The following is a 16,728-nucleotide window of genomic DNA, read 5'->3' as shown; positions in this document are numbered from 1 at the left end:
CTGGATGAGTTCCATCTTAGCTTTATGTATCACAAGAGACCCATTGAAGCTGGTGAAATAGAACATATGTACAAACTTAACCACAACCGTAAGATATTTTAAGATTGAAGCCTGGAAATTGCTTAACTACTGTAACTCTTGCTGAAATTAAATCCTGGTGTTCTATCTCTGGATTTGATACTCCTTGCTGACTGGGAAAGCCACCAAACATTTCCATATGTTGAGTGTGAAAATGCTGGTTTTGTGTCATTCGTGGGCTTTGGAAGGAAAAGCGTGCCCTGAGCATTCCCTTGAGCTGCTGCTGTTAAGAAATGAGAATTGAAGGAATTTCTCAATGTAGAATAGAATACAGAGTAGCATTGGCAGGTCTCTACTGTCTGTAACATGGGGTCACTTGCAGTTGCTACTGAAATATATGCCATGGATAGAAGTCTTGGGGAATAAGGCAGGTACTGTACTGCACATGCTGCCAAGTCTGATTGATAGGAGCTTTTCTTTCTGGGACAAAGTAGTCCCAGCAGAAACAATCAGCTCTCTTTGTCTTGCTATTGTACTGTTTTTATAAATAAATAGGTTTGTGTTCCCTTTACTTAGGGATGTGCTGTTCAATTCCAAACAGATCACAGAGATTTAATATTGATATTTTTCCTCAGGGCTTTGGAGGTGTTGGAGAGAAAGGAGAAAAAGGTGTGCCTGGCTTACCAGGTGGCAGGGTAGGTAACTTCAACAGGTCTTTAAATGCCTTCTCAAACACATGAAGTGGGCCTTTCATCAACAGACTCATTCCCTGCAGTGATGTGCTCCTGTGCAACATGAAGACCAAGATAGTCTGTTCTGTGTGTGTGCAGAATAAACTGTCTGCTAGAAAGTCTTCACCACACTAAACTTTATTGGTTTTGTGATTACAAAGTAACACCTAAGTTCCTAGTAAGTTGAGACACCATGACTTCCTTAACTTGAACTGCCAATTAGAAAAACAGTGGTTAAATAAGATAAGCCTGCTTTTATCAGTTATTTTGTTAAATTCTTTATATTGTTATTGTTAATAATTGAGAGATAAGAAAGGCAGTGGTAGCTTCTCCGTTTGAAATTCTTAACTTTTGATTCTTTGATGCTGAGATATTTGAAGCCTGATCAAGCTGAGATGGAGCCTCTAAAAGTTAATGTCTTTGCTGTTCTAGGGTCTTTTGGGACTGGATGGATCTGAAGGAATTCCAGGGAGAAAGGTGAAATTTATTCTATTTTTTACTGTTCCTAAGGGTTACAGAAGCCCTTTAACTGCTTAAGATCTACTGACTTCCTCATATTGTAGATTCAAATTCTCTGATGGATAAATATACCAGCCTTATTGAAATAGTTGAGCTAAGTAGAAAGTGCAAAATCAGTAGATCCTGCATCTCCCAGTGTTACTTTAAATATTTTGATGTCAATAATTTTTTAGAAGGGAAAACAGTGGGGTCAAAATGTGTGGGACAAGGAAAAGAATGTTTCATTTTGCAAGCATTTCTACAGTTCTGTGAGAACTCCTAGGTTATCTCCTGATTTGCACACGTTCAGCCTGTTCATGAGTTCTTACCATCTTCACAGCACAAGGAGGCCTGAAGTAGCTCTGATATTTTGTGAGTGCTGAGAAATCGATGCCATCATTTTTCTTTTTCTTTAATTCTTCTTCAAATGTTTGGTAGGACAAAGAATTTGGTTTGTGATTTGAGTCCATGCTCTGCAGATATCTCAGCTGAAAAATAATGTCACTTACTGTCTCACTGCATATCATCGTTCTCTTGTGGGGTTTTGCAGGGCCATCCAGGTGTTCCAGGCTATCCAGGACTGGATGGAGCAGATGGCATGAAGGTAACTTCTCACTAAAGCATTGTTTTTTTAAAGGCATTTTATATGAATAAATAACTATCATTGCTCCAATCAAACCTCCTGTTTTCCCCTATATCACTGTCATTTTCAGTATGTTTCAGTTCCTCATTCTCTTTATTGTTAAGCACAAAAATGAGTCATTGCTGAGCCATGAATGCTTGGGTATTTTAATAATTTTTCAATGTTAATCATTGAACTTCATGACTTAGAATTGTAGGTGTAGCCTTTCTGGTCTCCTTTATCCTCACACCAATGCCATATTTATTGCACAGTTGAGGCAAGATTAGATGGAAGTAAGTCAATGGTAAGACAGTTGCCAAGGTTATCTGAAGTCTTGGATCACCAATCAACAAGTATGGACAAGCCTGAGAACATGTTCAATTTCTTGTATTAAATATAGGGCATAGCAGACATTTTCTGTGTATCTTACAATTTGGGCAGTCAGACAGCTGGACACTGAGTGGAAAATGATTAGGTAGTAGTTTGCTGTGGAAACACTGATCTGCCACCAAGATTGCAGACTTGTAAGATGCAAGTACTGAAGGGATGTTTTGTGCAGAGTACATGGAAGAGGTAGTATTAGATGTTTCTGTACAGAAAAGTGTTACTGGAAGAAGCAGCCAAGTGTGCACTGCCTTGGCTCACTGCATGGTGTTTATATGATAAATATGGTGGCAATTTGGATAACAGTCAAATTTTGTGCTTGTGATTTCAAAGAGGATCTGATACTCTTTGAGAGTGTCAGTGAGAAGAAGGAACAACACTGCAGTTTGTCACAACTTGCTTGTTCTACCTGGATGATTTTGTGAAGGAATCTGTTTTTCTGTAAGCTTCTATTATTGAAATTCAGTATTGCAAGGCAACAGATAGCTGCAGTGATAAAAGCTTTTAAAAATGAGATAGCTCATAGCAGCTTTCATTACAGGAGGGAACAGATATTATCTACCTGATACCGGTCAGTGTGCTGACATACCTGGTTTCAGGTACACATTGTATATACATGTCAGTGCTTCCTACAGAGGTAATTGGAGATCTTCAGAGGATAGCTGGTCAGTAGCAGCCATCTTATCTGAAGCAGCCATCAGTTTCATCAGACAGGAACGATGTAAGTCAGGACAGCAGATGATTATGAATAGCAGAAAAAAGTTAATTCTTCAGCAAGACAAAGAATGATGGTTACTCAGTGAACGGCTGCAGACATTGGTACCATAATATCCAGTCTGCTTCCTGGCAAGCAGCCTGCTCTCCATCACCCATCTGAGTGTGGTACGAATCTGTTTTCTCCACAGGGTGAATTAGGTGACATCGGTCCCCCAGGTCCTCCTGTCATTATTGACAGGGAAGGTGTAGTCATTTCAGGTACACATTTCCATTTTGTTTTGGAACTCATAAAAAGCACTTTTTCTGATCCAACTTTCTTTCTCACCGTGTGTTAACACTTTCCCCACCTTATATATTGGGTCTATTCCATCCCTTGTTATTTTTTCTTTATTTCTGTATTGTTTGGCTACACATATATTTAGTTCTTTGTTTATACCTTAGAATTTAAAGAAAGCCATTAATTCCCACATTGCAGAATGATGTTTCTCAAGGCAGAATGAAATGTCTTGCCTGGGACAGACAGACTGTATATGAGCATGGGCAAGTGCTGTGTCTGCTGTGTAGACACACTTCAATCTGTCTTCATTGTACCAAGGAAAAATGGCTTCCTGGTGCTGCATGGTAAAGGGTGCTCTAAATGTCATTCTGCTGTTATTTGTTGTCCAATGAGGTAAGAATATTACTGAGAAAAGTGAGCTTAATTAATGCCACAGCTGACTGAGGCCTGCATGAGAACAGTCTCTGAAGCCATAAAGGTAAGGGGACATTGCATGGTCTCTCCTATTCTTTCTCCTTCATGTGTAGTCAAGTTTGAAACAACCTCTGTAACAGCTCAGGAGGAATTTTTCCCAATATTATTAACTTTGACTAACAGACTTCCTGCTCACAGCTTGACAGCCTTTGCTATCTGAGAGATGAGTGGCCACTACAGTAATTGACTGAACACTATTTCAGCAGAAATTCTGATGAGATTTTCTTCCTTGTTTTCCTCTTTCTCTAATAGGTGCCCCGGGTGACCCTGGCAGCCCAGGAATACCTGGTCCTCCAGGAGATGAAGGGATCATTGGTTTACCAGGCCTTCCAGGGGCTCCAGGGTTTCCAGGCCTGGAGAGAGGTAAAGCAGCTGCTCCCAGTGCTTTTGGCAGGCTGTTTGCTGGGGGTTTTGTGGAGAAGTTTCTGGGTAGTGGCCTGGGGATGGTGAAGGTATTAGAGCAAGTCTTTCCCTGCTCCTTCAGCTGGCTGCTTTTCAGGCTGCTGTCTGAGAAATAGGAGGCAGGGATGGCACATAGGGAAGCCAATTGTGTTGACTTGGGTGGGAGCAGAATTAGTGCCACAATTATTACAGCCCAGGTAATTCTTCATGTGTGAATATTTGGTGTGGAAGTGTACGCAGGAGGCTGTGGTTTGATTTCCATTTTGAATGTGCTGGTTGGAAGAACTTTTCCTACCTTTTAAATTATAATAAATATTTTTGAAATCTTTTAATGACTTTTTATATTTGCTATGAAGAGCTAACAGATTGGCTTAATAAATTCACTGAGTGTGCAACCTATTTTTCCCATCCAAGATCTCATTCAAAAGTTTTTGTTTCACTTGAATGTCATCTGGGAAATTCTAACCTGCAATAATTCAGAGACTAGGAACTACCAAGAAAATCAGAAAATAAACCCCCCCTCAGTCTTACATAGTAAATTGTCTGATTGATCATAGGGACTTGAGTGCAGTGCTGTGAAGTTTTTTAGATCACCAAAGGAGTGTGTAAATGGAAGCCAGCTGGTCTCTCCAATTAGTACTTTTTCCTTGGTGTAAAATTATGTATTGTTCTGCCCTAACATGATTACAGTTCAAGGTACAAAGCTAATTATCTTAACATTAAAAATACTTCAGTGTGTTTGCTGCTGGAGAGCTGTTCATTGTGTCATTGTTGTCTAGATGGAATGGGCCCTGGGGGGTCTCCAGGTATTCCAGGAGTGAAGGGTGAAGTGGGAGAACCAGGAAGAGCAACAATTGGAATACCAGGCCCTCCTGGCAGAAGTGGTTTACCAGGTCTACCAGGGGCACCAGGATTGCCTGGTTCACCACGTATGTAGAATTTTTATATCTATTTTTGTATTACATTCAGAGTGAAATAGGATAAATAATTATTTATATATTTAGTTCTTTGCCAGCAAGTATTATTCATCTGTAAATTGTACATGTTTGACTGACACCTCACTGTGATTGTAGCTCACAAACATATATATGAGTTGACACTCCTATAAAATAAGACAATAGACCTAATTATTGTTGAGCATGGTAGTTTGAGAGACTGAAGCACAAAGTTGTGTAGACACATTTTATGACACCAAGGACTTTGAAGGTCTAGGCTAGTTTCCTGTTGGCTTAGGTAAAGAATAGACCATGATCCTTATGAACACCTGAGGTAAATGTCTGTCTTGTAAGCTGGTAGTTTGGGTACCAGGAGTCAGACAGGATGTCTGAAGAGACATTTTCACACCTAAGGAAATAGGATTTTTACATGTTGATTTGCATGGATGTCTGGATTAAATTATTGGGCATCGTTATATTTTCCTCAGAAAGTGAGTTTTACAGGATCAGGGTTGAGTTTACAGAACTGTGTTTTACCATTCTGCCATAAGCTGGTTTTTTTTTGAGAGCCAACCCTTCAGAACAGGGGACACTCCAGTGATGGAGCCAGCCAGCATGGTCTGATAAAATGGTTTCCTATGGAGAAGAAATAAGAGTTCTCTCATCAATAACTGTTTGCTACTCAAATCTGGCTCACTTTTCTGCAGAGTCTGTGAAGCTCCTGTGGCTGTGTTTAGCTGATGGCTGCAGTTTGTTTCCATGGAGCATCAGACGGTGCTGGTCAGCACTCCATCTTACTGTTGTCACAGAGGGGAAGGGTTTGCAGACAGTGTAGTTTTAGATTATGTTTGATCTCTTTCTGCTGCTGTTTCAGTCAACGTATGTTTCATTCCATCAGCATATAAAGAGATGTAGACAACAATCCTGCAGTCATGAACTGAGGGACAGGAAAGTCCCCTTAACCCTTTTGCTCTTTAGTCTTTCCTGAGCTGCAACCACTGAATGAAAGTAATTTACCATTCTTTACACTGTCTGTCCACAGTTTGGTGAGTTCTTTGGTCAGCTGGTAAATCTGTGAAAAAGTGCAGTGGCAGAGTAGAGGAATGAAACTCTGTTAGATCCACACTGTGAGAACTTTTGCTTTTCTGTATGAAGAGCTAGAAGCAAATGCGGCAGAGAGCTGCAGAGCTACTGTGGGTGGTACCAACCAAGATCTCCTTGTGTTATGTCCACAGTTGCAGTTTTGTCTGGTGCCAGTTGCATCACTGATTTTGTAAGTCAGTAATGGGCTGGAGATGAGCCTTCTCATGGTTTTTCTTGCCTTCTTTCTGCATATAGGCCCTTCATTCTCGCCAGTGATAATCCTGAGTGGAAGGACTGGAGCCCCAGGGGAGCCTGGGCAAAGAGGGCTGCCAGGAGCTTTGGGTCCAAAAGGCTACAAAGGTAACTGACTCTTGTTTTGAGAGAGCTTTTCAGCTGTCATGGGGCTGAAAGATATTTACATGTGGTTAATATCCTGAGGGATGAGTTGTGTCTTTATGACAAATCACAGGAGGGGTTGAAGGAGCCAACAGCCTTTGCAATTTAGACAGAGCTGTGCCCAGCACTGTCAGTAAAATCCTATTTCTTCTTCTTATTCTGCTCAGGCAAATCATACACAGAAAATGACCTAAGTAAGTTATTCTTTAAAGCCATGAGACTTAGAAATAAAATCTTACTGCTTTTTGCAGGTTATTTGGTGATGGCATTGCATGGAAAATAAACTGGAGAAAACCTGAGCTCCACTTGCTTGCCATTCACATCACCTGAGCAGAAGAGGCATAAAATCATATCATATGAGAATGGCTTTGTCTTCATTGAATCAAATAGTGCTTTTTGAGCTCTTGCAACTGAAAAGGGTCTTTATCCAAATGAAACTCATCTTGGAGTGTTGACTATTTTCCAGGAGAGGCAGGTGATTGTGCTTGTGATGGAGGAGTTACAAGAGCTGGCCTAAAAGGCATCTCAGGCCCTCCAGGTCTGTCAGGAAGCCCTGGTGTACCTGGTGCCAAGGGCGTTGGTGGAGACCCAGGCTCTGTGGGAGCACCAGGACTGCGTGGCCCTCCGGTAAGGCAGGAAGAGTTTGTCTTGGTTATTGTGAATTGTGGCCATGTCCAATTGCTGGTCTTGAATGTAATGAAAGAACACTTTTTATTTTCATAATTGCTTCTATTTGTTTGGATTTAAAAAAATATATCAACTTAGAAACTGATCTGTGTAAAGAAACTGAAAGTAGAGATACTATCAGCTATAAAAATGGGAGAACAAATGGTTCCTAAATTCTAAGAATTACACATTCATCAGTAAAGAGAAAAGCAGTAAGAGTTATTCATCCCAGGACTTTTTAGAAGTAGACATACATGGATTAGACCCAGGGCTCTTCGTAAGTGTGGGCTGGCTGGGGAAGCAGTTGTACATGTACATGGAGAGAAGATCTGAAAAATCAGTCAGGGAGATCTTTCCACATCGTTGCTCATAGCTATAAAAACTGTGCACCACAGATGGAGTCTGCTTCCTAACTGCTGTATGCTAAATACATCAATGAGAGTTGAGCTCTGGTTTTTATCAAACAGTGACCATAACAAATAGGATTTTCCAAAGTGCTGAGCATTGCTCATTGCAAGTATTTACCTTTGAAAATCATAGTCTATAAAGATACTAGCCATTTGTCTTCAGAGGATCTCTATCAGTGTCAGTAAGTGCAGCACACCAAGCAATAGGGAAGAAGTTTCATTACTTGGGTCTCATTATATCATGAGTAATGTAACGTTAACAGATTGCTGTCCCTATTACCAAGGAGTGGCTTGCCACTGTGGAGATGTAGTGACAGTAGAAGCAGCTGAAAACAAACCAGCCTCTTTCCCCTCCCAGGTTAATGTATACAATAGGAAACCCCCTGGAGATTCTTTCTGATCATTGTGTCCTGTCCTCGTATGACATTTTTAAGAATTAAAGCCTTTTCTTTGTATGTTTCCTTTTCTTTATCTATTGGTCTGTAGGCTTCAGCTGGTCAGCAAGGACCTCCAGGCCTTAAGGGAGAAAAAGGGGATCCATCCTATGCAACAGTCAAAGGTGCTCGTGGGGACCGTGGTGCGACAGCACCCAGAGGACCTTCAGGCATCCCAGGAACTCCGGGCAGGGATGGACTTCCAGGCTTGCCAGGCCCACCAGGCCCTCCAGTAAGTTCAGATTAACTTAGCAGCAGTGCTTCTGAGCTGGAATAAGGAGCAGAGAAAACAGCCAGGTCTGGCAGACTAGTCCTGATTAGGCCTGTGGTAAATCTTCAAATACATAAAAAGCTCACAGTCCCTTAACACAAATTTATCTTGGTCAGGATTAAAAATTGGCATCCCTAATGCCTCTATTAAAAGATAAATTTCAGTGGACCATAATGCTGTTCTATGTTGAGTTCTAAAAGACAAAATACATTATTCTGAGTGAAATCTTGAAATAAAAAATAACACCTTGAAATAAAAAAATCACAGCAGAATCTTATAAATTAAAGAGAAAGTAAATGTCTTTCAGAATCTGTAGTATTTGCATTTTGGCAAATACAACATTAAATATTCTGTGTAATAGTCACCAAGTTTTGCTACATTTTAAAATAAAGATGGATAATTTACAGTGGTTTTTATATATCTTTTCAGGCTCACCTGAACCTTGCACAGAACCAACCAAACTCCTACACACTTAAAAACATTATAGTGGTGGATCTTTCTGCCTCCCTTTGACTTTCAACTGTAATTGTCTTTGCTGTGCACAGGGTGATGGTGGGCTGGGTTTCCCAGGTGAAAAAGGCCTGCCAGGATTACCTGGCTCCAAGGGCCATCGAGGAGAAACTGGTTCTCCTGGCATTGGATACCCAGGCCCTAGTGGAGTTTGTGGACCACCAGGTGACAGTGGAATGGATGGGTTTCCAGGACAAGCAGGCCTTCCAGGCCCTCCAGGTAGGTATTACTTTAAAAAAGGTAAAGCTGTGATTCAAATGGTACTCAATTTACTGCTGTGCCTGTGGCCAAGCCGGAAGATTGCATTAGGCTAAAGACTGCTCTTTAAATTAATTGAAACTCGTTTGTGAGCTCACCAGGCCTCACATAGCAGTCACAGATTTCTCATGTTCAGGAGGACACAGATAACAAGCAATAAATACTCAAGCAGTGCTGAAATACTAAGAGTATTAGATGGACCTACTCCCTGTTGTTGGAAAGCCATTTTATACCCAAGGGAGTTAGGAAGAGTGATGAAATGAGGTTTTTGAAAACACCTAAATCATTGTCCTAATAAAAATAGGAATTCACTGATATCTGAGGTGTCTGATTCAGTTTTCAGAGCTATTACTCTTATTGAAATAAAAGCCCCAGATTTTTTTAAAAGAAGAAATGCTAATACATTGTATGAATGACCAGGTGTGGATGAATAAGAGGTTGTCAAGACAATCAGGTAGGGAGTTCAGTTAAGACTTGTGCAACCAGCTCCGGGCTCTGTTTGCTTCCTGAGGTAATATAGTTTGGCTCAGTTGGTGTGTCATTATGTGCACCTAAAGCATACCATAATGACAAGTGATAAAGTAAGTAAATATGGGTTTGATCATACTTCATATATGATGTTTTATGCTCATTCTCAAATTTAGTTACATGGAAATTCATGTCTAAACATTTATGGAAAATGTTTTCATTACAAAATGACTGCAGAAAGCTGGTCCCAGTGTCTTGATTCCATGTCAGCCATTTAAATATAACTTAAGGTAAACAGTATTTTTTCTTTGTCACTGCTGATTTTCAGTGTATGTTGCATGCTGTGTATACTTGGGCTTCTAGGTTTGCAATTCTGTCTGTGACAAAAATGCAGAACTAGTAATGTATTTGCAGGCATAATATAGTGGCATAGATTTCTGGACTGATAAAGTGATGCTCTGAGCTCAAAACCCTTGGTGGTAAGACCACCACAGTGAGAAGAGTTGGCAGAGGAATCTCAGACCCAGAGGGAGGTGAGAGCAAGGCCAGGGCAGCACCAGGAGGTTGCCAGATGTGCTGGATGGGGATAGTACCTCACACCAGTGTCAGGCTGCCTTGTTGTTATGGGAGGAGATGTCCATTGTATTGATGTAGCATTAATGTCCCCCAGGGACAGTCTGCATAAGCTTTTTCCAATTCAAGTCACATGCTAAATGCTTTACTAATTCCTAGTTGTGAATGCTTACGCATTTCTTCATTAAATTGTCTCCTACAGAATCCACTAAATTAAAGTTGCATTGTGAGATAAGTAAAAGTAAAATGCTCTGTGCACGATGTGAACTCCATTTATTCTGCAGAACACATCAGAAGCCAACTTATTATGAGTCCTACATGAAAGCTTTGGTAACAATGAACAGTCCTTTGTGTAGAAGAGTATTTATAGTCAAAATATGTGGGAAAGGGAGTAAGTCATTAACCAGTTCAGTTTGCACCTCCGTAGAGATATGTAAGAAAATTTGTGAGTGCACCTTTCCTCCCATACTAGGAACTAATTTACATATATTAAAATATATAACATCCTTTGATGTAGTAATTTGCATCTAATATTGGAGAAATGTGTATGGGTATTAAAAATAATCATTCTTTATTTTTAATCATTCCTTATTTTTCCAGATTGAAAGGCCTTATTGTGAAAATGAGGAAAAACATTTTAAGAGTCTGTGACTTTGTACTAGTTTGAAAGCAAACCAGTGAGAGATCCCAAGTCAGAACTACAAACTAATAAGAAAATCAAGATAAAGGCAATAATACAGTATCACTGGCTTAAACTGGCAGAGTCAGGGTACAACCTCAGTGTTTCTTTGTTGTAGGTATCACCTTGCCCTGCATAGTTCCTGGAGCATACGGGCCCCCAGGGACTCCCGGCTTTCCAGGACTGCCAGGTAGGGACACAAGGTGATGTAATGAACTGATTGACTGCCAAGCAGCACTTATTGTCAAAGAACATAATACCTCCCAATTAATCCTCCTCCAAGCAATACTTATTCCAGAGGGTTAACTGGCAGAACAATGTCCTTTTTTTTTCCCAAAGTGACAAGGCTTACATCCCATGGAGGATCATATTAACTGCATCATTTTTTAGTCTTCATGTAGCCTCGAACACAAACCTCCTGCTTCTGTGTTTATGTAGCCCATGAACAGCTACAGCTTTGAGACTTTATTTAGCTTAAATTGTGTATCCAGCACCAGCTTTGCAGAAAAGATTTGATCCTGTTTTCTTGTGCTGTGGTTTTGTCCTCTGCTATTTGTTTGTTGATATTATTAATTAATATATTTTTACCCGTAGGTCCCAAAGGCAGCAAAGGCTTTTCTGGCATTCCAGGCCAACCTGGATTACATGGGTCTAAAGGACAGCCAGGATCTCCAGGAATAATAGGCTTGCAAGGGGAACCTGGTAAGAGGGAAGTTGCTGGAGTTACTTTTATTGTCTGATCAATGTGTACAATACTTTTATTAAAAGAGTTATCTGACCTTCTTGGTCACTTCTGCCTCATACTTTCATAATGCTCCACTGAGTGTTCCACTGTGCTCCTTGCAAATGCAAGCAAGTGATTGCAGCTTGGGAGAAAACAGGAAATATTCAGGATGTTTATCACCTGCCTGTAACACTGCATCACTACTGGGAGAAAAGAGAACAGTCAAGAGTTTGTTTCTCCAGAGACCATTGTCACGTACTTTGTTCCAGGTTAGCCACAAATTTAGTGTAACATTTATTTTAAGCCCTGTGGTACTCTGGTGAAGGCACACTATACACAGTGCTTGGACTCATTTTAGCCACAGGAATTTCTGATGGTTGTGTAAAGAAAGAGCAATAGGCACAGGTGATGAGGGTTGGGGGTCTTGTTTAACCTACCATCTAGCGAAATCAACCTTGGAATGCTTTATATAGCTGCAACTACACACTTCTACAGTATTATTTTCCTGAAAAACAGAAGGTCCAAAAAACCTAAACCTTTCAACAACTTCATCTTTCTATCACCGATTATTGATTCTAATTCAGTACTGAAATATTTTGCCACTTCTCAAGCAACTTTTTCTTTAATGGAAAATTTTAAAATGTATTTTTTATTTGAGATGCTATTGGAAGCAGTATTCTGTCTTTCTGTTGAGTGACTCTTATGGATCTTCTCTTTAAGGTTTCCCTGGACCTCGAGGAGAACAAGGCTCACAAGGACTTCCAGGACTGGATGGAACAGATGGTTTGCCTGGGAAAATGGGTCCTTCAGGCTTAGCTGGAATAAAAGGAGCTCTTGGAGATGTCTTTGGTGCTGAGAGTGGAACCGTGGGAGAGCGTGGCCGACCTGGACTTCCAGGTGATAAAGGGCTTACAGGTGATATTGGATTTCCAGGACCAAAAGGTAAGCACTGGTATTGCTTGTATCTGGGAATATCAAACTGTTTTTCTTCAAATAGCCTTCCTCTTTCCAATCACTTTAAGACGATGCAACTCCTCTGCTCATAGATGGTGGTTTGCTGGTTGTCTGTTAGAATCTAATGCAAATCAAAGGCTTTTATCAAAACTCACTTTTTAATTTAAAATATGAATTTTGCTTTATTTGTTCCCTAAACTCCTATCTCTGTTTCCAGGGCTGGATGGAAGACCAGGCCTCCTGGGTGTTAAAGGTGAACAGGGTCATCCAGGATATTCAGGTGTCCCTGGATTGCGAGGTCCTCCTGGCCCTGGGGGCCCTTTTGGCATTAAGGGAAAACCAGGACCCTTGGGGTCAGCTGGCCTTGCAGGAGCACCAGGTACGTGGTGTTTTCAAATGAAGACAAGAGGCTGAGCTGAGCTCTGTGGTGTTGAAGTGTGGGAGAAGTTTGGCATTTGCTTGAAGTGAGCCCCTACCCCTGGTTAGGTTAGGGGGAGCGGTGCAGAATGTGAGCCTGTTGACTCTGCTGGGCAATTCCTGCTGGGAAATGTCACCCCAATACTGTAGGAAATACAGCAGAAAGATGGACGAAAACAACTTAAATATCATGATGTTTTTAACATCTTTGCTCTTACGTGTTGGCTGTATCATTGACTAATCTTCATTTCCCTTTTTCATGACAAGTCATTTCTATTATGTGAGGTTGCTTGAAATGTTATTTAGATTGAAAAGTTGACTTTATCAGGACGAGCACTTGTCTTCCCTGTCTTTCTCTTTGCTGGGGCGGAAGAGAGGTTTATTTTTCTTCGCTTCAGAGGAAAAAAATCCCCACCACTTGAGTGTAGTGCAATGACTACAATGTTTCATAACAGTATATGAAAGATTTGAGAATCAAGCAAAGGGAGACCTGGGAATTGGTAGATGATGGTCTGGGATGTAAAAGTACTCTTCTGACATAGAATGACAGTGCTGAGGCACAGTGGTAACAAATGAAAGAAAGCAGTAACATCACTTGACATGAAATTATAGAGTTTTGAATTTTTTAAAATTTTAATGTTAACATTCCTTCTGCCTCTCTATTGTTTCACATTTATGGGTCTATATGCCATATTTGACTTTTCTTCAACTGTTTTTAAAAACCTCCCATTGCTAGGATGACAAACTCCAAATAACTAAGTTTTTTTTGCAGCTGTTGTCTCCCTGAATCATTAATTTCTTTAGTAGCCTGGTTCTTTCAGTTTACATATTTTGTCTGTTTTTTTCTTCACCATGTTTCTATTCCATTTATCATCAACTCTCCATTTCTGATGTCACACTGTTTGGTAATGGGTTCTTCACATAGGCTGTCAAGGTGAGAAAATGCAGTGTAGCATAAAAGCTCATGGACTAACAACCCAGCTTTTAATGCTACAAGAATTGCATTGACCATAGGTGATACCCCTTATCATTGCTAATCAAAGCAGAAGGCAAAGAACCACTGTAATGAGAATGCTCAGACAGTAGCAAAATCTCAAGCATATAAGAAAATCATTAATATGCAGGAATTTTAAGTGTGTGTGTTTTCTTTGTCTTCTTAAATAAGCAGCTCTTTCATCTGCTTAAAAAACTGCTGGGCTGTAGCACAAAGCCCTGAGTGTAACAGAGCTCGAATATTGACTGCTACTGCAGCAAATGTAATTTTTCAGAAGCCACCTGAGTTTTCCTTCTCCTCATTACTTTGGATCTGAGCATTCTGTTTTCAATGGTTTGAGCCTTTGTTTAAAATTTAAAATCATTACAAAGCTTCAGCTAGAAACATTTAGAGGCAAAATAGTGCATATGGTATTGGTTTTGTGAGAGCTTGTTCCTGTAGTGAACAATTGGCTCTTGAGAAGTACAGCTCAACTACCAAGGTGAAAAAAAGAACTTATGAAAATAAGCTTGTCTAGCTGATTGATCTCTGGTTCACCCAGAGCATGGGGTAGGGAGCAGAAGCTGGCATTAATGATGCTCCCCATTCTGTCTTGGCTGCCTTGATGATGAAGGTAAGACTGTGCATTACAGGTCAGTGTCTGGTGGTCAAAATAAGGGGTTTCACTCTCGCCAGTTGTGTAGTGATGTAGGCAGTAACCCTCCTTATTTTATTATTAGATGACTAATGCTTTTGCAGTTCTAAGCTTTATGCCATCTAGTAGGCTGCATGTGCCATAAGGTCCATTTGTCATTAAAAACAATGCTGTGTTTAAAGAGCTTGGGAAGCTGCCACAAACTGTCCTAGTTATGTGCAATATCCTCGACTGAGTTCTTTCTTCTATTGATTCAGGACCTCCTGGAGTCAAAGGTGTGGCTGGGGATGTAGGACCACAAGGCCCTGCTGGTATGAAAGGCTTCCCAGGTCTTGATGGTGCTCCAGGATCTCCTGGGGAAAGAGGATTGCTAGGGCCACCTGGGCCTTTTGGTCAGGATGGACACCCAGGTTTCTCTGGGCCAAAAGGTAGGTGTTTCAGTCCTGAGATTGCTGTGCCACAGAAAAATAACCTTGCTGATACTGATTTTAGGCCCAACTTGATGGAAGGGAATGAATCCCCAACTAGTGTTGTTATGCATTTGTTTTGCTGCCAAATTACAAATTATGGATTTAATTATCAATAATATTCCTAAGGCAATCTATCTTAAAGGTCTTAGGTCCTTGTGGACAAAAGATTATGTAAATCAAAATAGAGAAGACAATTTAAGAAATGAACAGTGAATGAAATTTATAGAAAGAAGGGAGAGAATCAAGCACAAATCAAATGGGAAGTAAAAAATTACAAACAGTGTGATCTTTAAGCACCAACACAGTAGTTGGTTACCTGGAGAATTAACACAAAGCAATAGAGCTGTGGAACTGCATGTTGTTCTCTTGGAAATTGATTGTGTTTGATCTCCACTGGAAGCAGGACCAGGCTCTCAAAGGTGAACTGAGAAGTGCTGGTTGAAATTATTGTGAGTGGAGATCTGTGACAGAAGTGACAGTGCTGTGCCATGTGCTTGTTTAAGTACCCAGATTAGGGTGATTGGCCAGACCCAGACAGCTTCTCCCTGTCCCAGGGTGGGTGTGCAGTGTACCAGGACAGACTGATATTTCCTTTTTGATTCTCAACCTTTCTCTGCAGGTGAGAAAGGGTCTTCTGGCCTGCTTGGTTTCCCTGGCATGCCAGGACTTCCTGGTGTCCCTGGAGTGAATGGGTTTAAAGGAACACCTGGCACAGCTGGAGGAAAAGGAAGTCCAGGAGTTGTGGGACTTCAAGGTCAAAAAGGTGAGAAACAGCTGAGTGACTTTTGCTGGCTGTGCAGCAAAGGGACTTAGGAGGCAATTCTGAGATGTCTGTGTCTGGTATTATTCTTCTAAATATTGTAATCTTCTATTTTTTCAATACTTTGGCCTGCTTACCAAAGAGTAGTCATGAATCTGCATCAAGAGACATGGAAGTTCTGTTTTTCTCTGCTACATTATTTTGCAAGAAGATGTCATGACTTTTTATTTCTTCAGGTGACAGAGGTGATATAGGTCCACCTGGTCTTCCTGTTCTTGGGACTTCAGAACAGGCACTGCAAATCAAAGGGGACAAAGGAGATCCTGGATTAGCTGGACTTGGAGGATTCCCGGGACCTAGAGGTATTTCACAACACTGCAATTAGTTGCCAGTATCAGTTGTTCAGTATCTGGGCTTGTTATCAGTGGAGCATGGTCTGTCTTTTTGGCAGTGCCTGCAGTGCTACTGTTTTCTGTTCTACCATTCCCATTCTAGCAAGACTTGCATATGGCAGTTCTGAATTTTGAGAAAACGGTTTTCCTTTGGAGTTATGTTCTGTAGATGTAATGCCATCCCTTCTTCCTCTTTAGGGTGTTTAGGGTAACAGGTCGACTGACCCAAATGAGCTGGATGTCTGTATTAGTGAAAGAAATTCCACTCTTGTGTATTACCCAGGTGATAAAGGAATCTCAGGAAGCCGTGGACAGCCTGGTTTCCCCGGTCCAGTTGGGTCACCAAGCAAAGAGAGAGGTCTTCAAGGTGACCCAGGCTTTCCTGGTCCACCTGGACAACCTGGCCTGCCAGGACAGAAGGGTGCACATGGTATCATGGGATTTCCAGGAATGCCAGGAGAGAGGGTAAATACCTTCTTAAGTGTCATCATTTCTCTGGGTGCTCTCTAGAAAACCCTGTGTTCTAATTGATACTCCTGTAGCACAGCAGCAGAACCTGGCAAAAGTTTTCCTTACAAAA

General features: G+C 40.9%; 1 protein-coding gene across 2 annotated transcripts in view; it reads left to right on the top strand.

Moving 5' to 3' along the window:
- COL4A6 (collagen type IV alpha 6 chain) overlaps positions 1-16,728 on the top strand; it is a 110,270-nt gene that overhangs the window by 83,508 nt on the left and 10,034 nt on the right. For both annotated transcript variants that reach the window (XM_030272304.4, XM_072929146.1), the window contains 18 exons: positions 654-713; positions 1,182-1,226; positions 1,798-1,851; positions 3,159-3,228; positions 3,974-4,084; positions 4,903-5,052; positions 6,397-6,501; positions 7,004-7,164; positions 8,097-8,276; positions 8,861-9,044; positions 10,922-10,993; positions 11,398-11,505; positions 12,248-12,469; positions 12,699-12,860; positions 14,784-14,954; positions 15,616-15,759; positions 15,993-16,118; positions 16,432-16,613. In XM_030272304.4, the coding sequence (XP_030128164.4) occupies positions 654-713; positions 1,182-1,226; positions 1,798-1,851; positions 3,159-3,228; positions 3,974-4,084; positions 4,903-5,052; positions 6,397-6,501; positions 7,004-7,164; positions 8,097-8,276; positions 8,861-9,044; positions 10,922-10,993; positions 11,398-11,505; positions 12,248-12,469; positions 12,699-12,860; positions 14,784-14,954; positions 15,616-15,759; positions 15,993-16,118; positions 16,432-16,613 (2,307 nt within the window). The remainder of the gene's footprint in view (positions 1-653; positions 714-1,181; positions 1,227-1,797; positions 1,852-3,158; positions 3,229-3,973; positions 4,085-4,902; positions 5,053-6,396; positions 6,502-7,003; positions 7,165-8,096; positions 8,277-8,860; positions 9,045-10,921; positions 10,994-11,397; positions 11,506-12,247; positions 12,470-12,698; positions 12,861-14,783; positions 14,955-15,615; positions 15,760-15,992; positions 16,119-16,431; positions 16,614-16,728) is intronic.

The sequence above is a fragment of the Taeniopygia guttata genome, chromosome 4A (genome assembly GCF_048771995.1).
Source record: "Taeniopygia guttata chromosome 4A, bTaeGut7.mat, whole genome shotgun sequence".
NCBI classification, from domain to species: domain Eukaryota; kingdom Metazoa; phylum Chordata; class Aves; order Passeriformes; family Estrildidae; genus Taeniopygia; species Taeniopygia guttata.
This window is presented reverse-complemented; position numbering and strand designations above follow the sequence as displayed.